Source organism: Phascolarctos cinereus, unplaced genomic scaffold (genome assembly GCF_003287225.1).
Source record: "Phascolarctos cinereus isolate Bilbo 61053 unplaced genomic scaffold, phaCin_HiC Scaffold_2;HRSCAF=192, whole genome shotgun sequence".
NCBI classification, from domain to species: domain Eukaryota; kingdom Metazoa; phylum Chordata; class Mammalia; order Diprotodontia; family Phascolarctidae; genus Phascolarctos; species Phascolarctos cinereus.
Genome location: NW_027555625.1, coordinates 78046226 through 78073338, shown reverse-complemented (window position 1 = coordinate 78073338; position 27113 = coordinate 78046226). Strand labels below are relative to the sequence as shown.

At 37.6% G+C, this 27113-nt stretch overlaps 1 protein-coding gene across 4 annotated transcripts in view; it reads right to left on the bottom strand.

The window, feature by feature from the left end:
• Positions 1 to 27113, bottom strand: part of WWOX (WW domain containing oxidoreductase) — a 1215541-nt gene that overhangs the window by 691559 nt on the left and 496869 nt on the right. Inside the window, exon 9 of one of the 4 annotated variants that reach the window (XM_078149467.1) lies at positions 12928 to 13127. The exons of 2 other annotated variants lie outside the window; for them this stretch is intronic. In XM_078149467.1, the coding sequence (XP_078005593.1) occupies positions 12993 to 13127 (135 nt within the window). In that variant the 3' untranslated portion in view covers positions 12928 to 12992. Of the gene's footprint in view, positions 1 to 12927; positions 13128 to 27113 lie in introns of those variants that run through there. One more of the 4 variants, XM_078149468.1, reaches the window with a different exon arrangement.

Genomic DNA, 27113 nt, shown 5'->3' with positions numbered 1-27113 from the left:
GAACAGAGTGATTTCCCAGTGTAGATATCTTCTAATGGTAATACATGGAGTCTAAGAGAGATCTGTAGGTCATGTAAAAGCTTTGGAATAAGGGGAGGGATTCCCAGAGAAAATGTCATTGGAGACAAGGTGAGGAGATCATATGCAAGATATATCATCTGGATTAATTATTACTATTCTATGAAGAGAAAAAGAAAAAAAAGCTTCCATATTTGTGAGCATGGATGCAGGGCATGTCAAAATGCTTCTTTGAAAGAGAAGGTTAAGCATAAGAACTGCACAGGACATAAAAAAAAGTTCCTTGTTTATGTATACTGACACTATAGCTAAGGTTTCATGGACAGCATTCTTTTTGATTACTTGATTTAAAATGAGATAATTATGGGATTCAGAGCTGATAGGGAACTTTAAAAGCAAGTTCTAGACTAGCCCTTTCAGGTAACATAAGAGGAACCTGAAACCCAGAGGAGAAGTGAAATGAAGTACCACACAACTTTTGAATAGCAGAGCTAAGATTCAAACACTAGTTTTTTCATACCAATTTAGTCACCTTTTTTTCGCAGTGTCATTTAGAAGTCAGGAAAACCAGAAATTATTTGCCTTCCAATCTTCGTCACTACAGTCCTTCTATAAAAATGAATCCACCATCCACAATGAAAATAACTGAATCTTATTTCAAATACTAAATATTAAACAATCTCCAATAAAACCAATTTTTCTTAGTTGCTTATTTCTCTTGATACACCTCACTCCCCCAAACTCCACCCCTCAAATCTAAATAGTGGATTCTGAAAGTTGCATGTCATAATGGAAACAAACAATGCATACAAAGTGTTTTGAAAGCCATAAGATACTGTATACTTGTCAAGGAGTGGAGGGATATATAGTCTCCATACGTAGAGGGATTACCCACCATTAGGAATAGATAGCTTTTTGAATTATTTACATAAGTATATGTTCTTCCACCTAGACTTTCAATTGTACAACCAGATATTATGCTAACACAATATGAGCAAGAAAGGTTGGATGAGATGGGAAGATTACATGTTCAAATGAGGATTTGAGGAAGAGTGTGTGGTAGACATACATACACGCATTACTGAAAAAGCAAAGGATGTACTCAGAAAATCCTAGGAATAAAGTCCCAGGAAATTGGGAAAATCCTTGTTCTTTCCCTTTGGTTCTCTGAGCCTCACTTTCTTCTCTGCAAAATGTATGCCAGGATGATAAAAATATTGGAAATGGAGTCAGAAGACCTGGGTTCAAGTCCAACCTCTACCCTTTGCTAAGTGACCTTGACAAAGTCATTTATCCTGCCTGGTTTTACTTGCTCCATTTGCATAATAAGGAAGTTGGACTGGATGATCTCAAGTGTATCACAATGTATCATATTGTATCATAAACAAGACTGTATCATAAATTTAGAAAATGTTTCCAAATGTCAAGAAATTCCTGAATTCACTTAGAAAAAATGGAATGCAGAAACAAAAGCAAACATCCTACACACCAGAGGATTCAACAGAATGGAAACAGACACAAATTGGATTTTTTTCCTAAATAATTTTGCTGACTTTCAGGAAGCCAAGGAGTCTTTGCCTAAAAGCCATCAAACGTGCTGACAAAGCAGACTGAGCAAGAGACGAAGTAATGGCAGGTGGAGAGGCAGGTGCTAGAAGAAGGTTGGATTCCCTCCCACTTTCCTTTTTCCCCTCCTCCCTATCCTGGTTTAAACTCTGATGGTTAAAGAATTCAAGCAGGGGAACAGAAGCTCACTAGCGATTTTTCTCAAAGTCATTACTGGGCCAGTCAGGTAAGGAAGTTCAGGGTCAACACTTACCTCACCATAAATAGCAATGATCTAGAAACTTTCCTTATAACAATGACCTCAATCAAGGAAAATGCTTATCACTGTAGCCAGTCCTGATAATGGATAAATCTCCCAAAGAATGGTAAAGTCAATATGAGTTTATCTCCTAGAGTGAGCTCGGCTTAGACTATGTGAACTATACTTCAATAATACTTCTAGAAAAGATGACATTTGCCACCAAGGGTTAGCTTCTCTAGTGCAGTTACACTTCATCCAGATAGCCACTTGCTCCCTAGTTAACTTCATGATAGAGATTATGACACCTCCTTCCATTCTCCTATCCCACAAGGACTGTACCATTCAAACATCTTCAGATCTTCTACTTGACCATCAAAAATACTTAAAAGAAAATAAAATGCTTCAATGATATTATAATTAGTCAGTGTATCTGGAGAATGGGGTAGTGAGCAAGCATGCAAACAGAGTCCATCTCAAACACAATGTCAAATATGAGTATCAGATGGCTAGGCAGTAGATTATGTGAAAAAATTTCTAGTTTTAGTCAGTAGCAAATTCTACATGAAACATCAGCATGTTATGGATATTCATAATGCTAATGCCATTTTCAGTTATGTAAATAAACAAAAATGCCCAGAATAAGGAAGATAACATTAGTGCCTAGAATGAAGCCTTACACAAAGTAGGCTGTTAATAAGAGCTTGGTGAAATGAAATTAATTGCATTTTAGTGAATGCAAACAATAGTGACCAGGGTGATGAACGGCCTAGAAACCTGGCTTCAGTCAAAGAAATGAGGAATCTTTGATCTGGAGATGAGATATGTGGAGAACATGGTAGTTTTCTTCAAATACTGAAAAGATTATCTTGTGGAAGAGGGATCTGTTCTGCTTAGTCTGAGAGGAAAGAAGAAGGAATATGAGGATGCAAGTTTCAAAGAACCAGATTTGAGACCAAGCAATATGAGATATTTATCAGGCAAAGTAAGACTGAGACTATGGCCATACTGGTGAAGGGAAGGTAAGAAGGATTTGTTTTAAAAAGAAGGAACAAAAAAGAAGGGACAGAAACAAGCCAACAACTAGTTTCAAGCACTTCTGGAACCACTTCATAGCAGTGTCTCCACATAACTAATATGCTAATTACAAATAATTAACTCATCATTAAAAGAGCATTAGTAAATCAAGTGTAATTCTGAGATCAATTGCAGTGGAAAGAGAGAATACTCAGATTCAAGACACCTGAGTTCAAATACTATATTATCCCTACCATTAATTCTACATAATCATGGGCAAATTATTACTCTACTCTGCCCTTCCCTTGTATCATCTCCTCAATGAAGGACTTTGACCAGATGAAGGCCTTTTCTATCTCAAAGATTTTGTACATTTCTTTGACAATGTTCTATAGTGTTCATTTTTCATAAGGTCAGATAGATAAGTGAAGACAATATTGTTACTGAGAGGTCTCAAAAAGCCTCTTTGCAGGAATGTGAGTAATGCTGGTTTTGAGACATTTGCTTAACAACACTGGTGAAGCCTTTCTAATACACTATATATTGAAAAATATTTGTCTTATATTTAGCCTCTCTAATGTGGGCTTTCACTGGTGGAGGGTAAAGAAAGCCTAAGAGTTTTTGTACATTAAAGAAAAATTCCCAAAGGTCCACTGAACCATTGGTTATCTCTCCAAGGTCATGAGTAATGCAGTATCACATTACTAGAATCTAGAAGCAGGTAGGTGACACAGTGCATAGAGATGAGGGCCTGGAATGAGAAAGACTTGAGTTCAAATCTGGCATCAGCCACTTCCTTAGCTGTGTGACCTTGGGCAAGTCATCTCAATAGTCTGCCTCACTTTTTTCAACTGTAAAATGGAGACAATAATAGCACCTAACTCTCAGGGATGTTGTGAGGAGTAACTGATATGACAGCTGTAAAGTACGTAGCACAGTGCCTAGCACATGATAGGAACTTAAGAAATGCTTGCTTGCTTGCTTGCTTGCTTCCATCCTTCCTTCCTTCCTTCCTTCCTTCCTTCCTTCCTTCCTTCTTTCCTACTGCAGTACATGCTGTGATTAAACTATCTTTTCACAAGGTCCTATGGGCTCTTTGGTAACTAATTCTCCTTCAGTGGGGTTCAAGAAGAAGCCACCTTACACTGATCTGATCTATGAAATTAAAGATAAGTGTCACTGAGTTTGTGCTTTAACTGATTCCAAGTTGCTAAACATTTAACTCAATAGAGCATAAGATTTAGGGAGCTTGTGATGGAATACTAAGTCTGATACTGAGTGATACGACACTGAAGAAGTTACTTAAACTCTATGGGTTTCAGTTCCTTTCTCTTTTAAAATCAGACCACAGGACTAAATGATCTCTAAGGTCCTTTCTAATCTCTAAATTTATGATGCAAGTATTATTCATTATATATTAACTCCAATATACAACTGCCTAAATTAATAAAATGGCATCAGGATTTATCTAAACAGTGAAAGATACTCAATCATTTAAATCTATTTAATTAAAATAAATTTGGCATGGATAGTTTTACATTAAGCGTTTTTTCATATCAAGGTGATTGATAGGATTCATTTATTTACTGAACAAACATCTATTAAGTGTTTACTATACTTCACATTGGGGAAAACACAGAGTTTAGATGTTTGGGGGCCAGCTCTGCTACTGTTCACAGTCTGTTAATGGTATCAGATCTTGACACAGATAAAAATAAAGCACACGCACACAAACACATACTCTACATGAAAAATGTACATCTAAGGCACAAAAGAAAGTTGTCAAGAAATGAAATCAACTACATCCAATTAAGAGTTTCCATCACAACATTTACTATGCCACTTTAACTTTTTATTATTGTAGTATAAGAGCTATCAATAAAATTTAGCATCAACATTTCTCAAACATAAAGAAGAAAATCCTCTTCCCAACCTCAGTGCATGATTTCCCATAATCTCCGAATGCAATAGTTGGCTTGGCACATGGCTATTATCTGGGAATCAAGCCTGAAAAATACCTATATGAGCATTCATCTTAGATGTGCTCTCCCCCATGGACAGCAAGGCCCAGAAAGGCAGAGGATGCACAAACTTCTCATTTTGGTGCAGTTAAAAGGAAATGCAGCAACATACATCTTACTTTTTTAAAGCATACCTTTAACATTGTGCTTTGGTTATGTTTGTATAAAGGTAATAATCATTAATTATGTAATAGCATGTGATTTAGGTGTCATTAAGTTCTCTTCGGAACATATAGGTTTTCCTCACTAATTACAGTGTATAAACTAATAATTGGTCACATTTTTATTGTACTTTAAAGTCTCTAAAGTGCTTCCTCACAATAGCCCTTCAAGATCAGTAGTATCAGTATCATCATTCCCATTTTACAAATGAAGAAATCGGTGCTGAGAAAGACTAACTGACTTCATTATGGCCATAAAGCCAAGAAATGCCAAAAACAGGATTAAAATCCAGGTCTTTGGTTTCCCAATCATAAGACTATCAGCTATTCCCCGCTTCCCCCAGGAAATATCATTGCACACACTGTGTGCATTCAGTAAATATTTATTCAATGAACAAGATGATTACATTTTAAAAATAATCATTCTCCTTCAAATGATAGACTAAATTATTAATTTCAAAATTTCAAAGAAAATAATTCGACAATATAAAAATTTATTCTTGTTCTTTTTCACATGGGGAATCAATTGGACAATACATTTTTCTAAAACAGAAATGTAAATATCCAAGATCAAGCATTTTTGTAACAAAAATTGTCTCAGGATTCGAATTATCATCATTCATGAACTACGTTGGGATAAGTGATTTTTAGGTTATTTCATAAATATCTGAGAGTGTATAGGAATTGTCATTCACAATATTAAATACATGATGGAATTTTTCATTATATAGCATGTTCAACATTTTTTGGTAGAGACAAGTGCTCTTTTTTTTTTTTAGCAACCTGCACTAAAGCTTTGGAAAATCTTAACATAATTACTATTATTTCCTTGAGTTCATGAATTTAATGTAACATTTCTAAGTTTAGATTTTTGGTTAAAATATATTGAAATCTGAAGCCAATATTTTTAAGATTTGTCTTTCATATTCTCTGCCAGTTTAATATAACTTCTCTTCAGATGTAAAGCAGATTAAGGTTATCCTACCTCAAATACTTACTGGAAGAGAAAGGAAAAGGGGAAAAGAACAGGATTGTTTTAGCTGTAAATGGATAATTTGTCATAAGCAGTGTGTTGTTGTATTTAATATTCAGATCAAGGCATCTCTGTCTCATCCCTGCAAACCCTTTTGACAAAAGCCATCCCATGTCTGCCAGGAGTATCGAGTCCAGCTGAGGACAAATTTCAAGATGAACCTGAAATCAATTTGCCATCAAATTTTCATGCCTCTTCCAGACTATCTGTGGCATTTTAATTACAAGCACCCTAGGCAGGGGGTACTACAGATATTGACACTTGGTTTCTACAATAAACTTTATTGGCAACCTCTGTCTGAATGCAGTACTCAACTGGAATAACAAGAAATACACAAGGATCTGTAAGCAGCTGAGATCCTATAATCACTCTGAAACCACCCTGTTCAGAGGGTCTGGGGACATCCTGCATAAGAGGTTGGGAACATGAACATGTTGGCTCATGGAAGGAAAAATGACTGTTTAATTAGGAGTGCCACCAAATCTCGAAGGATTATCAGGAAAGAGGTATAGAATTGGATTCTGAGGAAATATAAAACACATGGATTTTAAACCCAGCTCTTCTGCTGACTACCTATGTGACCTTGGAAAAGTCACTCACCTCTCTGAATCTCAGCTTCCTCATTTTCACTTCATTTGAGGGTTTTGAACAAGATAAAATCTAAGGTCACTTCCCCAGCTCTAGATCTCATGAAAAGAGGGGTTTCCTATAGCCCAGAATTTCCTTGAAATACCACTGAGAGGCCGGATTTAACTGAGCTCCTATGGGGGCTGATTGTGTATGGAGACAATGGGGTGGGAAAGGGAGAGAAAGAAAGTTACTGACTTTTCTTAGTTCTTGTCATTCTTTTTCTGTAAAGGAATTCTGTATAACTTTTTGAGGGGCAATAAATCTTAAGTATTTAGGGACTTAAAACAGAGGAGAACACAATGTGATTTGCAAGACAAAATTTAGTTCTTTATACATACAGACATCAAGGAAAAATTGGCATTTGTGCCTTTCAGGCTCATGGAGAAGGAAGTTAGTATACAGATCAGCTGCCACAAGGGTGCAACGTTCAAGTCAATTTTTCAAAATGTTCCATCCTGCAGTTGTGATGGAAGTGAACATGTGTCAATATGGGGAGAGATTTGTCTTTGGAAATCACTACATGTGCTACATGCATGTCCAAACATGGGCACAGAAACAAAGACAAAATAAAGCACTGATGCATTCTACTTCATTTAGTGCCCTAGAAAGGGACAGACAGTATAGGATTCATGTGTCCTTAGGATTAAGAGTGGAAATGAACCTGAGAGAGCATATCTACCAAGCCCTCATTCTATAGAGGAGGAACTATAGCTCATCCATGATCAGAGGTAGCAAACAACAGAGCCCAGATCCTCTACTACTAACCGATCCTGGATCATTGTTGGGGAATGAGGGAGGAGAAACAAGAACTGAAAATGGATGTGCAAAAGGATTTTAAATGTCCAATTCTGTGGGGTAGGGATGGAAGGCCTACCGGCTAACAAAATCAAAAGAAAATAACTAGGTTCACTTCCCACCCACCCCTTCCCAATGGGTGGGGATGGATACAGCAATGAGGAAGGACACTATGGTAGAACAGCTTAGAATGTTCAGAGAAAAGACGTAGCTAATGACTCATTTTTAGAATGAAGTGAAGTCCCTCCACAGCCACACACACACACACACACACACACACACACACTCCCTAACAAGCTTTTCTTTTTCTCATTTTTTTACAAGCATATCATCAGTTTTCAGTTATAGGAGATAGAAAAATATTAAGTGCCTAATTTTGCTGCAATCTATGACAGGAGAGAGAAAAAGAGAGACAGAGAGACAGACAGACAGACAGATAGACAGACAGAGACAGAAAGGGACACAGAGAGAGAGACAGAGGTGACATGAACTAGGATTGTGGGCATGGTGCAAGGCAGCTGTGGTTTGCGGGAAGAGCTCCAGATTTGGAGCCTGAGAACCTGAGTTCTGATGATGGCTCTGTTAACTTATTACATGGCTGTACTCAGTAGGAAAGTATTCCCCCTAGCTCAAGGGCTCAGTTTTCTCCTTTGTCAAAGGAAGGGGTTTATCTGGTTAATTTTTAAGGACTGTTCTGGGTCTGAACCTGGGATAGCTCAACAAATATACAGAATAGGATATCAAGGCCACATCAGTGTGCCCAGTGCTGTGGGACAATTAGCTCTTGGCTTTGAGATCTGTTATTGTTTTGTTCAGTCTAAAAAGGTAAGAATTCAGAGGCAATTCTATGCCTTATTAAGCAAGGTTGAATCCTGGGAACTGTATTAGAGGTACCTCTTCTCCTTAGGGCAGCAGAAAGCCGCATCAGCAGCCTTCATTACAGGAGGTAGGGTATGCGTGTGCTTCGGTTTGTGTGTATGTGTGTATTTATACAGCATTGTTATTCAAGTTTGTCCCCAACAGTAAAATGTAGGTACCAAGAAGAGCGATACAAGCTTATCTAAAAACTCCCCTAAAGAAATTCTGAGCTGGGAGGGCATACTGGAGCAGGGGAAGGGTGTGGGGACTGTGGATGTATTGAGGGAGGATGTTATACTGATGTTATACTTTTCTCTCTAAGGATAAAATATCTAATGTAGAGGGTTATATGTGTGTACACATTTTCTAAACACAAAACACAGGCAGTTTTTAATGGAGAAGAAGCACTAGACAGCAGTACACTGTAACTTCAGGCTCACAAAATATCTGCGAGTTAATAATGCTGTGTTTTTAAGACTTCATTTTTTCTTCCTTTGGCTATGGTGACTTAGTGTCAGCCAAAATAAATGTTTCTAGCTCTGAAGACATGAAATTATAGGATTTAGATTTGGAAAGGATCTTAGACAAGGTCAGTTAGCCCCTTGATTTTTACTGATGAGGAAGTAGAGGCTCAAAGAGAGGCAGTGATTTGCCTAAGGTCATATGGCAGCAGAGACAAGGTTTGAACTCAGTTTATATTATTGCAAAGTGATTGTTCTGTGTTCTTTCTAATCTAAAATCTAATCAGAGAAATTGATTAAAAAAGTTTTTAAAAAATTTTTGACCTTATCTTAATAAAAGAACCAAACCTCACTCTCTCTTTTCTCACTTATATACATTTCTCTGTTTCTTTGTGTTTTGTTTGCTAACCTGAACCTATTAATGAATACTTATTCAACAGAATGTGGCTATTTCTTAGGCTTCAATTCTCTCATGTATAGAGTGGCCTCATAGCTAAGTCCATGAGATTCAAAATTTGTGATGAAAAAACTATACTCTGAACAGAATGACATGAAGAAACAAATAATGCAAAATAAAAAGACAACTGGAGATTTGCTCTCTATTTCCATAGGATACTGATGCTTACCAGTTGTCAAATGGGGCATCAGTGTGATCTTGCCAAGTATAAGAAATGAGGCTTCAGAAGGTAGACAATATTTTGCAGGCACAAATATTTGAATCTGATTATCTGCTTTTCATCATATTTGTGAACCAGGAAAAGGGGCTAAATATTGTGGTAGAATGGAAATGGAACCAGATTTGTAGTCAGAAGATCTGGACTGAAATTCCAACTCTGTTTCTTATTAGATGTCTACATGGTCTTGGACAACTCATATATCCTTTTTTAGACACCAGTGTTATCATTTGTAAGATGGGACTACAAAGTCTTTAAGATCATTTCAAACTTTAAATATTATGATTCTATTTAAATATTCATAGTTTTAGGGTTGGAAGGGAATTTAAAAATCACCTAATTGAACCATTCCTTTTCATAAATAGAGACCTTGAAGTAGCTCAAGTAGTAAATAGCAAAGTCAGAATTCAAACTCACGTCTCTGAGAATACTCCCATGACTCTTTTTATGGTAAATCACATTTTGACCTTTTACATGATCTTCTAAAATTCACTGAAATGGTTCAATTAGACTAGACACAATCATAGCCTTTACAGCTGGAAGAGTCTATAGAGATCATCTAATCTGTGAAGTCTGAATTTTTTTATGCCATAGACCCCTTGAGCAACAGTCACATGAAGTCTATGGACCCCTCCTTAGGAAAAAGAAGTTTTTAAATGCATGACAAAATACATAGGTTTAGAGAGAAAATAATCATACTAAAATATAATCAACATATTTTTAAAAAAGTTTATGGACTCCATGTTGAGAACCCCTGATTCCAGTATGATAGCCTCATTTCAAAGATGAGGAAATTGAGCCCCACAAGATTGGAAGCTCACTGTTACACAGCAGAGTAAGGATGAAAACCAATGTCTTCTAACTCTAAATCTGTTGGTTTTCCCATGATGCTATACTTTCTCCTGTTGGTCCTCATTTTAGAAAGCAGCTAAGCCGCTGACCAGATTCTCTTTCTGAGACAGAAAGCATACTCAATCATTGAAGTGTGCTAAGGTCACATTTGGGCCTTAAGCCCAAAGTATATGTCTACAGGGGGAGAAGAGAAGCCAAGAGAGATTCTGAAGGATGCTTTCTTTCCTCTTCAGTTGGTAGGTGGTTCATACCATCCACAGCAGCACTGCTTATACACCTCAAACCTATCCCTTCCCATTCAGCCTTTGGCCAGCCAAAATGGTCCCACCAGTGAGACGACATTAAATATAGAGTGCACAAGAACCCCTCCATGGAGAGGCATCTGAAAGGGGCCAACAGAAGATGATATTGCTTATTTTTGGATCACTTCTCCATGCTGGAGTTCAGCCAAGGAAAAGAGTTTGCTGAGCCAACAATTACTTATTACTCTGAATCCCACTGTTCATGATTAGGGACAGAAAGGCAGGGTCTTCTTTTTTCCACATATACTATACAAATCAGTTCATCTGGGTCATTTTAAAAGGAGAAGTATTAAGTCAATTGGAACTAGCCATTTCTTTGTGGCCAAATTATTGGAGCACAGTCCAACCACAAGAAAACGTGTTCCACACACTATCAGTACTAACACGACAAGGCCAGGATCAGCCCTAAGGGAGCTGTTAGTCCTCCTTCCCCATAGACCTACCCAACTTCAGGACAGGCAGGTTTATTTTCAGTGGAACCGGCTGGCTCTGTTCAACAGGCCATCCTGCTGTCAAAACAAACACTCATAGGTCCCTGGAGCATAGGAGGCGCTAGATATCCTGGGACAGGCCTAACTCTCTGTAGAGCTAGGACAGAGTAAATTTCCTGTCTCTTAATCACTTACAAGATGCATTTCATAGCTAAATAGAGATTAGTTTTTATGGCATCTTTCAATCCAAAAGACATCTGGTGTTTAACTAGCTATGAGACCCTGGACAAGTCCCATGGCCTTTCTAGATATGTGCTTCCATCTATCAAATGGGGATAATAATACTTATGCTACCTACTCCATAGGGTTAATATGAATTATGTGTTTCATATACCTTAGAGTGATTTTAAAACATTAATCAGGAAGACTTGGGTTCAAATCCCATCACCGACACATGCTGGTAGAATGGTTCTGAGAAACCCATTTACCCACCAAGACTGCCACACACAACTTTCACAGACAATAAGTTATGAAGAGATGCCTATCTTTATATTTTTCAATGTTGAGTTGGCTACACAAAAAATCACATATCTGGTAAAACAAGTGAACAAATGAATAAATTGATAAAGAACTGAATGAATAAATAAATACATAAACAAAAAGATGAATGAACACATGAATAAAATAACCAAAGAAAATTATTTTGATATTTTCCTCACAACAGCCATATCAGATAGAAAACTAAAATATTACTCTCATCTTACAGGGGAAGGAAGTGAGGCCACAGTGACTTGCCCAAGATCATACAGCTAATACTGGAATCAGGATTCAAGTCTAAGTATGATACATAGCCCTTTTCCACTATACCAAATACTCTCAAAAATACAAAGTTATACAGTAAAAATGATTATATAAACTGCATAAATTATGTAAAGATTATTACATAACCTGCATTTACTAAGATTGGGTTTTTAATATGATTATTTTGGTTGAGTGATGTTTGATTCAGTTTTTTTTCTACTTTTCATTGCTCTACCAGGCTACCTCTTCTATACAAACCTGGAAAACTTACTGAATACCTCCCTGAAGCATGAGCAGTTGCTAGGTATAAATTCAGGGCTACAGAAAGTAAAGATAGGCAGCTGCCCCACATGTAACATGTAGGGGGGAAACAATGGAAATTGTTTTTTTAAAGATGGACTTTTGAAATCATGCCATTTCCAAACTCTGTCATGGACACATAAATGTAATACTCTTGCTTTGGCTATATGTATGTGACTTTGCCTGCATTCCTCTGTCTCTTGTTCTGATGCTATTGTTTTATATAACTAGGATAAGCCATTTAGTTTCTAACAGTTCTAGGTCTTTTTTTGTTGTTTTTGTTCTAATAAATGAGAGTAATTTGTTTGTGGTCTCTATTTCCCAGAGATGATCTGAGGATGAACTAGATTATAAAGCATGAGCTTTAGATATTTCAGAAGGGATGTGGCATTCAAAAAGATATTGTTATTGTGAAAACTTGTTATTTTGTTAGAAAATCGTCAACAGCCTTACACTTCTCACTTCTGGTACAAAGACGTAGACATTTCTATATAAGAGCAAAGTCCCCAAATTGGAACTGTGAAAGAAAGGGAATTTCTAACAGTTTATGGAAAAAATTCCTCAGAATTTAATTTAGAGGGTTCCACTCTGTCAGAACAAGCCAGCTGGTCTGAATCGATTATATAATTACATCTGTGAATTAGAGAACGAATGTGTGTGCATGAGAGGCCATATTTATGAGAATGTGAGAGAAATTGGGCAAAAGGAATGGGAAAGATGGCATGTGAAACAATGATAATAATAATGATGATTGAAATTCATATGCCACTTTAATATTTGCATAATACTTTATTATCTCATTTGGGGCTAACACCAACGTTATTAAGTTATACATTACAGTATTATTTTCCCCACTGTACAGGTGACAAAACTGAGGCCCAGGGAGATTAGCTTGCCCATAGTCACACAACTAGTAAATGCTGGAGACAAGTTTTGCAACCAGGTTTTCTTGACTTCATGTCCCTTATCCTAAAAAGAGAAAAAGCATTTGTGAGAGAAAGATTTTAGTGGGGTTTTCTCTTTTTTTGTAATTCTGTGAATGAAAAGGGATGGGTATGTGTAGGAGGAATGGTGTGTGTGAGATTTTGTGTATATAAAAAGAGTACTTGTGTGAAAACGTGTATATATTTATACATGTATTACAGACAATGTATATGAATGTGTGGTTAAGAGAGAATTATTGAGATTTGGGGCTTTTTTATATCATTGTTCTAACAATTCCCTCCATCCATTTGATTTTGTTCCCCCCCCCTTTTTTTTTGTCTTTCTAGAATTATTTCTTCTATGGCCTTTCCCTAATGACCATGGTCCATAATCCAAGTATACAGGTTTTATATAGCACTCTGTTTCTCTGTAACTATTATTTATGTCATTTATCAAGCATTTTTAGTTTTGTATCTTTAAAGACATAAAAACTTAATGGGAAAACTCACTGTAAGAGAAAAATATCAATGTTACTAAGTATCTTCTGACTGACAGTTTTAAAATTTATTTGAATTTTATTTCCTCACATCATGTGCGTGCATGCATGCGCACGGGAACACACACACACACACACATACACACACACACACACACACACACACACACACACACACACACACACACACATACACACACACCCCGTTCGGACTTTAGGTTCAGAGAAAGCATAGAAATATGATTTACTATTTATCTTAGCGTACGGCACGTACACATTCTATATTGCATGTTAATCTTCGACTGGCCAAGTTTAGCAAATTTGACAACACCAGTGTTTGCTAGTGAGGAAAAAGGATCAACATCTGTTCTTTACCAGATATTATTCCTTCTTGGAAGGAAATAGAAACACTCCCTAGACCTCTATTTTCCGCACAGACTGATGGAATACAGGTTTTTTGAAATAGACAATCAAACCACAATGCCCCCTGGTGGTAAAAAGGAGAAAGAAATTCTGAAGTACTGCAATTAGGAGTTTTCCTCCTGGCTGTGTAAGCTCTGAACGGATTCAAAGTCTTAGGGGGCACCTCATCTAGCCCTCTCACTTCAAAGATGAAGAAACTCAGGTCCAGACAGCAGAAGGTGCAAGGTAATGAGGTTACTTAGTTATGGTACCAGGATGACAACTGAGACCTCTTGAATATGAGATTAAGAAACATAATAAGCTCTTAAAACATAAGATTTAAGAGCTAATTGAGAACAAAGATAGAACTTTTTGTGACGACCTTTTAAAAAAGATATGTAAAGCATTACGTAGAGTGGATGTTACTTATGAATTTTTTTAAAAAGGTTCTTCCTGATTAATTTCTTTCTAGAGTCATTTAGTATATCACCCTCCCTCTCAGGGTTTTTTGTGAAGTGAGGAGTAGAATAAAACACATAATTGATGCTATGTATAACCAGAAAAGAAAGCATGTGCATCATTACAATGAGGGATCGTAAATAATCAACCACAATGTTGTTATGGGGTCCACAAAAGAATAAAGGACCAGGGAAAGGGCTTCAGTTCAGTGGGTGGATCCTCCGGCAGGACTGCAGCAAGGTCATGAACGACAATTACACAGGATGTCAAGGGATGGCTAGGTAGCCATGTGTGCATTAGAGGAGGATGTATTCATACTGAAGTGATCATGGAGCCATCAAAGTAATGAAGAGTAAGAACTTCATTTTACTTTCATTCTTCAGGCTTAGATTGTGAGAAAATAAATGTGAATTTTAGGGTGTTATTTTTTTAAGTAAAATTGTCAGCAAAATCTGACAAATGGCCATTAGGGTTTTGTGTACTTACTTATAGTTACCTAAAAGTGGGGCAAGAGCAGATCCAGGATTTACTGGGACTAAGGACACCATCTTTCCATCAGACTCTCAGCATGCACCTCAGATAAGCAGCTTAAAGGAAATTTCCTTGGGTCAGACATAAATAGTTCTTCTCTGGTTTACTTAATCCAGACACACATTGCTTGTGAGTTAGGCCTAATAAATCACCAAACCAGCTAGCTAAACATGAGAGGCAATGTTATTAGAAGGTACGAATGCATTAAATGTGAATGTCTAAAATACTGGCTCGTTAATCATAAGAACAATAATGATACTTTTAAGGAATAAGGGAACAGAGCTCCTTTCATTGATAGAATATTTCATAATATCCTCGAAAAGAAGCCAAGAGCAAAAAGTTATCATGCCCACTTTCTATATGAAGACTGAGACCCCAAAATATCAAGGTCACACAGCTAATGGACGGCCCATGATGAGAAGACCTTCCCTTTTTGGATAAGGGACTTGAGAGCTGGAAATGATCTTAGAGGTCATCTAATCCAACTTGCTCTTTTTATAGAGGGGAAAACTGTTGTCAAGAAGGCACACGACTTACAGATTTGGCCCAACACCCTTACTCTACAGTGGAAGAAAGTTGAGGGTTAAAGTCTAGAAGTGACATGAGTAATAAACAGAAGAGCCAGAATTTAAATCCAGTTCATATGACTCCAAATCCAGTGTTCTTTCCATTATATTTTAATGAGATACCTAGCTCCCTGAAGTGGAAGAGGTATAATAAAACTCTATTAGTTACTGAATAGACACAGATGATGACCAATAATATTCTAATGTCTTGATCCCATTCGGATATTAAAGTTTAAATTCTAATCTCTAGGGAAGTTTTATAAAGGAGACCTAGCCAGTATAAAATTCCCAAAGGATTCCTTGAATACAGATAAGAAGCCACTCCTTCTATGGCCACTCAAAATGTGACTGGACAGTAAGCATATAAGAGCAGGGACTTTGTTACAGCTAAACTTCACGTTATTATCTCATGGCACATTTAAATTTACCAACTGACGCATCATGTCATGGAAAATAGAGGGCCAGCCTTGGAGTTAGGAAGACCTTGAGTTTGAGTACTAGCAAGGTGAATGCAAAACATGGGACCATTGGAAAGTCATATGACTGCTCAGTGGCAACTCTCTAAAACTATATATTACAAATAAGTCAATGATTTTTTTTTGTTGTTGAATGGGATTTCTACATTACCAGTAGTTACTCAAAATAACAAGCCAAGACTCCCACTCCCCATCCTCTCCTGAAAAAATGGGGAGGGGATGCAATTTCTCAACATTTCTTGAATTTATTAAAATACTGTGGGTGCCCTTCTGTGCTAGCTTTGTCAACAGGACAGACAAAAAAGCTTTGGAGGTAAAAACATAATTAATCAGTCAAGACGAATTTACTGAGAACCTATTATATGTCAGGACCTATACTAGGTACTGAGAATACCAATACAAAAAAAAAAAATAGAATAATCCTCACTCTCAAGGAGTCGCCATTCTAAGAACTTGGTGAAATATCAGTTTGATAGAACAGTTTGCTCAACAGTCCCTGCTCTGCTCAGTCTGTGCTACCTAAATAAACACATAATACAGTGCAGTTCTCATTCCCTTTAATGCAATCTTACTTTATGATAATACATATTTCAAAATGGTTTCCAGGGACAAAATAATAACAAACATTTGACTTTGCAGAATGTTTGATCATTTACAAAATGGCACCTTTATTATGCCTCTGTGAGGTAAGATACCTTGCTCCTATTTTTCCTGTTTCACCAATAAGGAAGTGGAGATTTAGAGAAGTGACTTGCCCAAGTTCATACTATCAGTAATGATTTGTTGTTGTTCAGTTATGTCCGCATTTGGAGTTTTCTTGCAAAGAATCTGGAATGGTTTGCCATTTCCTTCTCCCGATGATTTTATAAATGAGGAAACCAAGCCAAACAGGGTTAAGTAACTTGTCCAGGGTCACACAGAGATGAAGTATCTGAGGTCACATTTGAACTCAGGTCTTCCTGATTCCGAGTCAGGTGTGCTAGCCACTGCACCACCTAGTTGGTCTTATAGTAACCACAGAGTGGGGAAAAGGTCCCTGAATCTGGAGGCAGAGGAGCAGGATTTGAGTCCTGGCTCTTCTACTTCCTACTTCTCTGAAGCTCAGTTTCCTCATCTGCAAAATGGGGGGAGTATAGGGGAAGAACTGACTACAAAAAAAATCTAAGGTTCTTTCTTATACTAAATACTGTGAAACTAAATTGCTAAAATGAATTCTGAATCCGTCTCCTGACTTTCAGTTTGGGACTCTTTCTACTACACTATGCTGCTTCTCCAAAAAAAAAAAAAAGGGTGGAGTCCCCCTGAAAAACTGCCCGCAGAAAATACAAAACCAGCCTTGAAATCTTTCTTTTGGAAATTCTTTGTGCCAGAAAATATTGACTGTGCATGGTCTCTGACATACAAGTTGTACTACATGATATCTGGGCCTGCACACTGATCAATGACATTTTTGGAAAACATCGCCTGAATAATTCATCATGGAAGAAAGCTTCTGGATTAGCTGATGTTCCCTGGGCTTCCAGTACAAACATACATGTGTTTCTGAAATGTTAGTCCAGCTGGAACGGCATTCAGAAGAGTCGAAACGACAGGCACCCCATTTTGTACCTTACCACAAAGACTGGGAAACCCTAACACACGCTCAGTTCTGCATACAATCTACCTCCCTCTAGCACCCTCATCATCTGAAGATGATCCAGAGTATCAGCCATGTGTTTGAGCAGTAGGGTCTGGCAACTTTTACCACAATTGGCTTGACAGGAGGAAAAGTCAGGAAATAGGCTGCTTTCAGAAAAAAGGAAAAAAAAAACAAGGAGCGGGATAAAAAGGAAAACTGGCCATACTTTTTTTTCAGACTAAATGGAAAAACAGCAGGAACAATTCAAGTATTACATTGGCAAGTCAATTTAATCGTAATACAGATGATTTTAAACCCTATTTCCCTAGGGTAAGGACAGGCATGATGTTGTATTTGGGTTTTCCATACCCTCCCTCAATACACACACACACACACACACACACACACACACACACACACAATTTATAACTGAAGGATGTTGAAGCTACAAAAACCTCAGAACAGAATGGCAGGGCTTTAAAGGGGCTCACAGCATAAAACACAGAAGTTCAGAGTTGGAAGGCATTTTAAAACATTGAACAGATTATCAAAGTTGGAAGGAACCTTAAAACTCATCTAGTCAGCAAGTCAGTCAACAAACATTTAATAAGCAATTATGTGACAGCTACTAAGCTGAGCTCTGAGAACAAAGAAAAGTAAAACTGTGGTCCCTGCCCTCAAAGAGCTCACATTCTAAATGGGGAGATGACATAAAAATAAGAGACACATACAAAACATACAAAATCTGTACGGTGTAAGTGGGAGGTCATCACAGATGAAGACCCAGTCAAGGAGACTGAGGAGTAGTCAGACAGATAGAAGAAGCAGGATAGAACAGTGACATCGAGTTCAACCATCTCATTTTACGGAGATCTAGACAGCATATGTCAGTTAAAACCATATAGCTATTTAAGTGGTGGAGCCAAGACTACCCAAACTCTCCTGATTCCTAGGCCAATGCAGTTTCCATTAAAATCACATTGCATGGGTGCGGTAGCATACATATACACAAATCAATGAAGATGGGGTGAGGAGATTAGGGAGGGGAAGGAAGAAAGTAGCTGCTTCAACTAAAGTACACATTCTGTTTTGTAAGCTGATAAAGAACTCGGGGTGACAATGAAGGAGGTATTGGAATATGCACACACATAATTTTTTTTAAATTTATCTTTATAATAACATCATAGGCAAAGAAACGAGCAAAAGACACAAAGCTATGTGGATTAGTTTCAGCTATATCCTTACAAAGCTTTCTGTCAGGTAGATGCCTGTGGAGAGAAAGAAAGAAATGTTCAGTGCTACAGGGCTATTAATGTCTCTGGCATTATGCAGTTTATTTACAAAGGGATGTAGAGTATGTAACATAACTAGGATGCTGGGCTACTTGGGATTATAAACTAGGTCCCATGAGACCACGAATGGTCAACTAGAAAGCCAAAAACCTCAGTGGGATGAGTAAATGGTCCAGGTATTCAGACAGATGGAAATGTTTAGTACAGAGTGGTCAGTTCCAGTATTTGGTAGATCATATGATTTAAATATGTAAGGGACCAACTAGATGATCTAGTTGTAAATTTTCAATTTACAGATACAGAATGTGAACTTTTCTGGAGTGAGATGGGAGAATAGCTTGTCTAAGGTCACACAGTTAGAAAATTGCAGAGCAGAAAATTGAACCCAGGTCTTCCGATTCTAAATCCAAGGCAACTTCTACTATATCACAACGAAATGTCTTGAGCAAATGATTATATATCTAAATAAATAAATAAAATGAAAATGCTTAGGTCATAAACATTTAGCAAAAATTCAGACGAGATCTATAAAGTCCTTCTTTTCTTTCGGTAAAAGGTGGAATTTGTCCCTGCCCTTAAGATCCACTTAGGAGCAATAACCATTAGTAATCTCCATTTAGCTAAGCAGAGATGACCAGGTATTTATGGACTCATTTTTATTGGTAAGAACAATGGAGGTATGATTTTTTAAAAATGTCATCAGAGGTAGAACCACTAGCCTTACCAACTTAAAGAAGTTTTAAACAGGATGTCTGTTTCAACAAACATATTATTCTATGTGTCTTACAATAATCCAAGGCTGTTAAAAGCTCTGTCACGCTACCTACAGCATGCTAAGTTCTCACTCCAATTCTACCAAAGAATCAAGGTCTCATCCAGCTCTCAAAGTCTGCATCTGAGGCTCTAGGGAAAGGTAGAGATGTAGAACAGAAATTCCACAGGCCAAAATCTAGGGTCAAAACACAGAAAGAAGGAACAGAAACTTGGGCAGAGTTGGATATACTCAACCAATCAAAACTCCATTTTATGTCAACATTCCATCTGGGACAATGCCCAACTAAACAGCTTTGCTACTTTGTCTTTTTTTTTTTTAACCCTAAAGAGCATCTGATCTCAATGGACTTGGGTGCTTTGAGTATTCACACCCACAACCCCAATAATAGAAGTATAGCATAGTAGAGAGTGTACCATATTTGGATCCAAGAATATTGGATTTCAAATCCTGCTCCTGACACTTATAAGCTGTATAATCAAAGGCCAGTTATTTCACCCCTTTGGGCCAGTTTTATCATCTAAATAATTTGAATAATAAGACCTGAAATAACTACCTTACAAGGTTATTATAAGGCATGGGATCATGGGATTATAGATCCAGAGCTGGAAGAGGCTTCCATGATCACTTAGTTCAACCTTTGATTTTACAGATGAGGAAACTGAAGCTCAGGGAGATTAAATGACTTTCCAAAGATCACATAGGGAGCGTCAGAGGTGGAATGTGACTTGAGGTGCTCTGAATCCTAATTCAGTGTTCCTCCTACGATTGCATACTGCCTAAATGAGTTAATGTGTGCAAAGCACTTTGCAAACTTCAAAGTACAATAAAAAATCAATTATTGTTGTTCTTATTATTATTACAGTTTCTATGAACCAAATAGTAACATACCCAAGAGTGTTTCTGTACAGAAAAAAACTCAGAATGAATTTTAAACTTAGTAAAATTTATATTTAATCAAAACTTACTTAAGTTAATTATTGATTCAACAAGGATGAAACTAGAATAAAATCATTTTTGCCTTAAGCTAAACTATTAAAATAAACCTCATATAGTTAATAGACTAAAAGTCTTAAGAATTAATCTTTTAGCCTTTGTAATATTCAATCTTGAATAAATCACTATTGTGCTTACTTCACAGAACAAGTAGAGACTTTACAAGTAAGGAAGGTATATTAAAGAAGAAACAATAGAAATAATAATGAGTTGTATTTAAGTAGATTTAAAGGTTATAAAGCTTTTTCCCTTTAAAAGAAATACAGGGTTAGAATCAAGATAATGAGGTTGGTTTTAAACATTATCAGTTTGAGATTCCAATGGTACTACATCTCATTGGAGATGTCTATCAGACATTCAGAAATTTAGGCCTGGACTCGCAGATCTATATCTAACCTGAATCATTTTCCTGAACTGTCTGATAAACATCTCCACCTGAATATATCACTACCATTCCAAATACCTCAAATGAAACTCTTTATTCCTCCCCCTTTCCTAATCCTGCATCAACTCTAAATCTACCTAGATCTGTGGAAGACACTACCATAAGTCCAGTGACCCAGGTTTGATTTTTCAATCTCAGACACGTTTGGCTCTTTCTTCTCCCTCACTCACCAAATCTGACAACTTCTTCAGCCCTGTGGTTCCCATCTTCATAACATTTTATGTACTTGTACTTTTCACTACATTCAGAATACTGTTAATAGCCTCCTAAGAGTTCCTCTGCTTCCAGTCTTTCCAATCCTTGATTCATTTTCTGCCAAGCTGCCAAGATAATTTTCCTAAGGTAAGAACTTATTACCTCCATCCACTGCTCAAAAACATTCACTGCTTACTTACTGTCATTAAGAACAAATTCTGACTCCTCAACATGGCAATCTATTTGGCATTAAAATCTCTCATCCTGATACACACTTCTGAATATTTCATTTGTGTCTCTGTATTCCCAGTGACTAGCAGAGTACATGGCCCACAGTAAGTGCTTAACAAAGGTTTGTTATTTATTGATGATGGCAGTGCTCTCTCTCCCTCTACTTGTCTTCCTGAGATACTACCTATCCTTCCCTGTTTCTCCTTGTAAATACCCTACTTTATACTTCTTTAGTGTATTAATATATGATATCGTAAATTATACTTATTTGTGTTTGAGTCTAATACTGCTACTAAACTATGAGCTTCATGAGGCCAAGTATTATGTCCTATATAAACTAGCTGTTACCCAGTGTTGGATCCAGGGTGCTATATAAAAAGTGAATAAATATTTGTTAAATTATTATAAATAGTTAATGTCTGACCTTTTGAAAACTTTCACTTCCCCACCATAATAATAATAATAGCTAACATTTATATGGTGCACTCTGCAATTATTGTCTCCTTTGATCCTGACAACAACCTTGGGAGGTAGGTGTTATTATTATCTCCATTTTATAGCTGGAGAAACTGAGGTAAATAGAGATTAAGCGACTTTTCCAAAGTCACATGACTAGTAATTATCTGAGACTGGACTGGAACTCAGTTCTCCAGGCATGACACTCCATCCATTATGCCCTTAGCGAGCCTTATTATGAATAGTACAAATAGCCAATTTAGAGGCCCAAACTTGGTTGGATAAGTTCCTGCTACAAACTACCAACAGATATGGAAACAGTAAGCATGATAGCTTCAGATCCAATATTTGTCGGCCCTATACTAGCATACTATTGAGCAACAATGTATCCAAATGAAGGGAAATTGCTTCTCAACTGTAAAATATTTTTTTTAAGGCTCCCCAAGACTTTACTTCCCACAAATATGCATTAAAAAGCACACCTGCATCTATCACTGGGATTTTGTTCACTCTCCAGGTGCTGGATCCCAAAAGTGTTTTCTTTTAAATCCTTCATCTTTCCCTCTGATTTTAGAAAGGTCTCTCATTAACAAAACGGTAACAGTTTGTGTGTATTTAGTACTTACGTGGCCTTCTGCAAGTAGCATATTATAACCAATACACTGCAAGGCAGGAGATCTGGGAGTCAGGAGCCCCAGGTGTGCCAGAAGCTAACTGTATGACCTTGGGTAAGTGCCTTTCCCTCTCTCAGCTGGGACTGACTTCCTCTGAAACATCAATTAACTGATAAAGTGTCAGCTATTGTACTGAGCACTAGTGATAGAAAGAAAAAGCAAAAATGTAAATTTACACTCTCAAGTAGCTTAAATTCTAATGAAGGAGACAACATGTATGAGTCAGAATGCAAGTGACTGGAAAGGAGGTAGCTATGGGGGTGGGTAAGAAGGTGAGGAGGCTTAGTGGAGAAGGTAACCCATGAGGAAGGCACAATTAGACGAGATGAGTGCCAAGTGCTCTCGCAGCTCAACCTAGGAATCTATATACCTCTAAAGTTTACAAAGTATTCTGTGCATGATTTCATTTGATCCCCACAAGATAACATTATTATTTTTATTTTACAGATGAGTACAACAAGGCTAAGTTAAATACCTTTCCTCAGACTGCTAAGTTGGTCAATGGAATTGCTAGGAACTGAATTCAAATAGTTTGACTCCAGAAACACTGACATGGAAGGGAAAGAAAGGGATAAGCATTCATTTAGCACCTCCTATGTGCCAGCAACTGTGCTAAGTATTTTTTTTTTACAAATATTATAGAATATTTACTGATTGGTCAATTTGATCCTTACAATAACCTTGAGAGTTGGATGCTGTTATGATCCTCATTCTACAGATGAGGGATCTGAGGCAAACTGAGGCTATTAAGTGCCCAGGGTCACACACCTAGTAAGGGTCTGAGACAGAATTTGAACTCAGGTCTTCCCGACTTCCAGCCCAGCACTCTATCCATTGTGCCACCAGCTGCCTCTGCTATTTCTACACACACTGGATTGGAATAACCATGTGATCACCACACAGAAGATGAAAATGGAATGAGAGATTTTACAAACAGCATCAATTGACATTGCAGACACACATTTCCCATACCATCCAATGGAGGGCAATGGTGTACACATGAAGCAAGGACCATAAGAAAGCCTTGCCTTACATAATAGATATATTTCTGAAAAGGTGTGTTTATTTAAATTTAATTCTACTTAAAATGGATCTGGCAACTTTTCTATTTAAAGGAATCTTCTCAGTGAATCTTTTACTATCTGGGCACTTTTCCCTAAATAGGTCAAAATGAATCAATACCAATAATTGTTCTTAATTTACCTGCTTTCTTGCTCTGGCAGGGTAATGCAGTGGTAAGAACAGTGTATTTAGACTCCCATCAAATCTGGGTTCTGTCACTTATTAATTTTGTGAAAAGACTTTGGAAGCTTTTGGGAGCTATGGAAATGTGAGTTATTATTACAAAAGACCACTATGCTTTGAGAATGGAGACTCCCCTCCTTCCCAAAGCCCCTCGAATATTAAAACCTTCAGACTATAGCAAATGCTTCAAAGGCTGGCAGTATAGCATTAGGGCTCCTCTTTCTTGGAGTGGGCTGGCCCCCTGAACCAAGAGTTAACAAGGGAAGGGGTATGGCTGATTCTTTCATAAACAGATCTTTCCAAGAAGGATAGGTCAAAGTATCAAGTTGGCACTATAGCTTCTGGATCCTACTCCATTATTCTTTACACCAGTGTCTTACATCCTCTTGAAGTACATGGAACTAGCTTGACCTGAGAAGCTCTGTCTCTGGAGCCATTCCTTCAAGTACCTTGCCCAGCCTGATTGCCCAGTGGATGAGGTCTCCCCAGCTGCTTCACAGACCCTGGCCTTCATCTATTCTTCCTCTAGTAAGATGCTTCTCATTCCTCTCTTCATTTTCCACTGCTCTATCTTCAAGTTTTGTCTACAAGCTCGGAGTTGCTCAGTGTGACCCTGTCCTCCTCGCCCCGAGTTCCAACAGGACATTCAGGTGCTGCTACATGCAGAACATTCAACACACCTGCATTGATTGAGTCAACAATCACTTATGAAATGCTTATTACATGAGCAGGCACTATGGAGAAAGAAAAACAAAAATAGTTTTTGCCCTGAAGAACCTCAAATTTTAATGGGAAAAATAACATGTTAACAACTTATGTACATACGAGATACATATAGAGTAAACTGGAGGTAATTCAGAGGGAAAGCAATAGTAGTAGGAAGGAGCAAGAAAGGTAGGATTTAAGCTCAGTCTTGAAGGAAGCCAGACAAGCCTGGAGGCAGAGGCGAGAGGGAAAGCATTCCAGGCACAAAGGACAGCCAAGGAAAAGACACTGAGCCGGGAATGTAAAAGAAAAAACACTAGACTTGGAATCAAAATCTGTGGTCTATTCCAAGCTATTCCTAGATGTGACCTAGGCCTCATTTTTCTCCCCCCAAAATGAAGATAATCTAAGTGGCCATGTCACAAGAAATCGCGTATGTAAAATATTTTTTAGATCTTAAACTACTAAATAAAGGTAAGCTAAAGTAATCTGATTAAGCCACTCTACACTGTCAGAATGTTGTCTTTCTCTCCCACTTCCAACAATAAGACATATGTTTAGAAACTTGAGAATAAGCCATGATTTCCTAGGTATGTGACCACTCTACTTTTTTATCCTATGTGTCACTTGGTCAGGTTTTGCAATGAATCTGCTATGGAGATCAAAGGACTAGAGGACTTCCTCCATTTTTTATTATCCAAAGGATTCTAGTGTAGCAAGCACTTAGACAGCTGGTCTATTGTATTATGAGTCCCTCTGATCTGCCTTTCTGGCTGCACATGCCTTCAGTCAAAGCCATTACTAGGGAAGAATGACCAGGGAACTGTCCTAGGAGGCTGAAAGCACTGACAGTGAAGTAGAAACCAACAAATTTAACAGCTAGTCAGCAAGGACAACTAGTTAAATAGGAAGGTGCCAGATGACACTCTTTCCCCTAGTAATTGTGCTCCATGTGAGCTGTCCCCAGCCCAAGGCATGGCAGCCTTGCTGCATCCTGGGATATCTACCTTTATAGCTCTCAACTAGATTTATGTGGAAAAAGTTGGTTTTAGGGGTCATTTCAGACCTTCTGCCCCACTGCAGTTTAGAAAACTAGCTCCACTTAGAGTTATATCCTCAGTGATGTCTTTCACATTATTTCTTAAAACCAAATCCTCACTAGTAGCATATGTGTTAGCCTATACATGCTCATTGGGTATCTTTTTACTATACCTTCCTTTACTTCTAACATCACTGGGAGTCAAATCAGATCAACATAAAGGAGTCCTCTGATTCTAAATCCCATGATGATGGTATCACTAGAAGAGTTTTCATGTTAAAGAGACAGCCTTTTGTAACAACAAGCATTTGAGGATCATTGGAGGCACATTTGGGAAATGGGCACCATCCCTATATTGTGCTCCTGATTGACTATATGCCTGGCTCGTTATCAGTCTTCAGTGCTTATCCATGCTACATCCAGTGATAAACCTGTTAGTTGGGCTGTCTGTCCAGCTTCAGGTCAGAATCTGGACGATTTTCATTTTTCATCCATTTTTTCTTACCAGTAAGGACTCTGAGAAATTTCTTTTGATATACTAAGGGTTCAGTGAAAAGGCTGGTTATTCACCAAGAAGTGAATCACACCTTAAGATGTGATCATCTACTGAAAATAGGAGATTGAGAAAAGGAACTATGATTTCAATTTTAACAAATCATTTAGTGTAAAAATAAACACAACTAGAAATCATCTCTAATAAACTAATATTAGTCTCCCCAGAGGGTTAATTATGTCGCTCTCTATTTAAGAAGAATGTAAATTACCAGTTTTAACAGATGTTCTTTTAAAAGAATTAGTTATTTGGGGAATGCTAGTCCTTTGTCAGAGCTCACCCCAGTGGAATATAAACATTAAAATCATCCAACTGTCTATGGCCCCTCCTTTCCCCACAACTGTTATCCATATCAACAATACACACTTTGGTTATCAGCTGCTTTAACAATAACAAGTATGTGTGCCAGCTAGAACCAGTGGCCTAGTTTTTATCCAACCTATTCAAAGTACTTCCAAAATTCCGATTCTACTAATGAAGAGACATACAAATAATAGTCTTATACCATTATGAATGTCAAATAGAGATTTTAGCCCATGACTTTTTAAAGCTCATTATTCCTCCTATGAAGTAGCTAGATTGCTCAGTGGATAGAGCTCTGGGCCTGGAGTTAGGAAGACCTAAGTACAAATCTGATCTCAGACCCATAATAGCTGTGTGAACCTGGACAAGTCACTTAACCTCTGTTTGCCTTAATCCACTGAAGAAGGAAATGGCAAATCACTCCAGTATCTCTGTCAAGAAAACCTCATGGACAGCATGGTCCATGGGTGACAAGGAGCTGGACATGACTGAACAACAAAATTCGTCTTATATATCTACTTTTTACCGCTAAAAGAGGGAAGATTCCAAGATGCAGACTACAGGCTTTAAAAAAAAA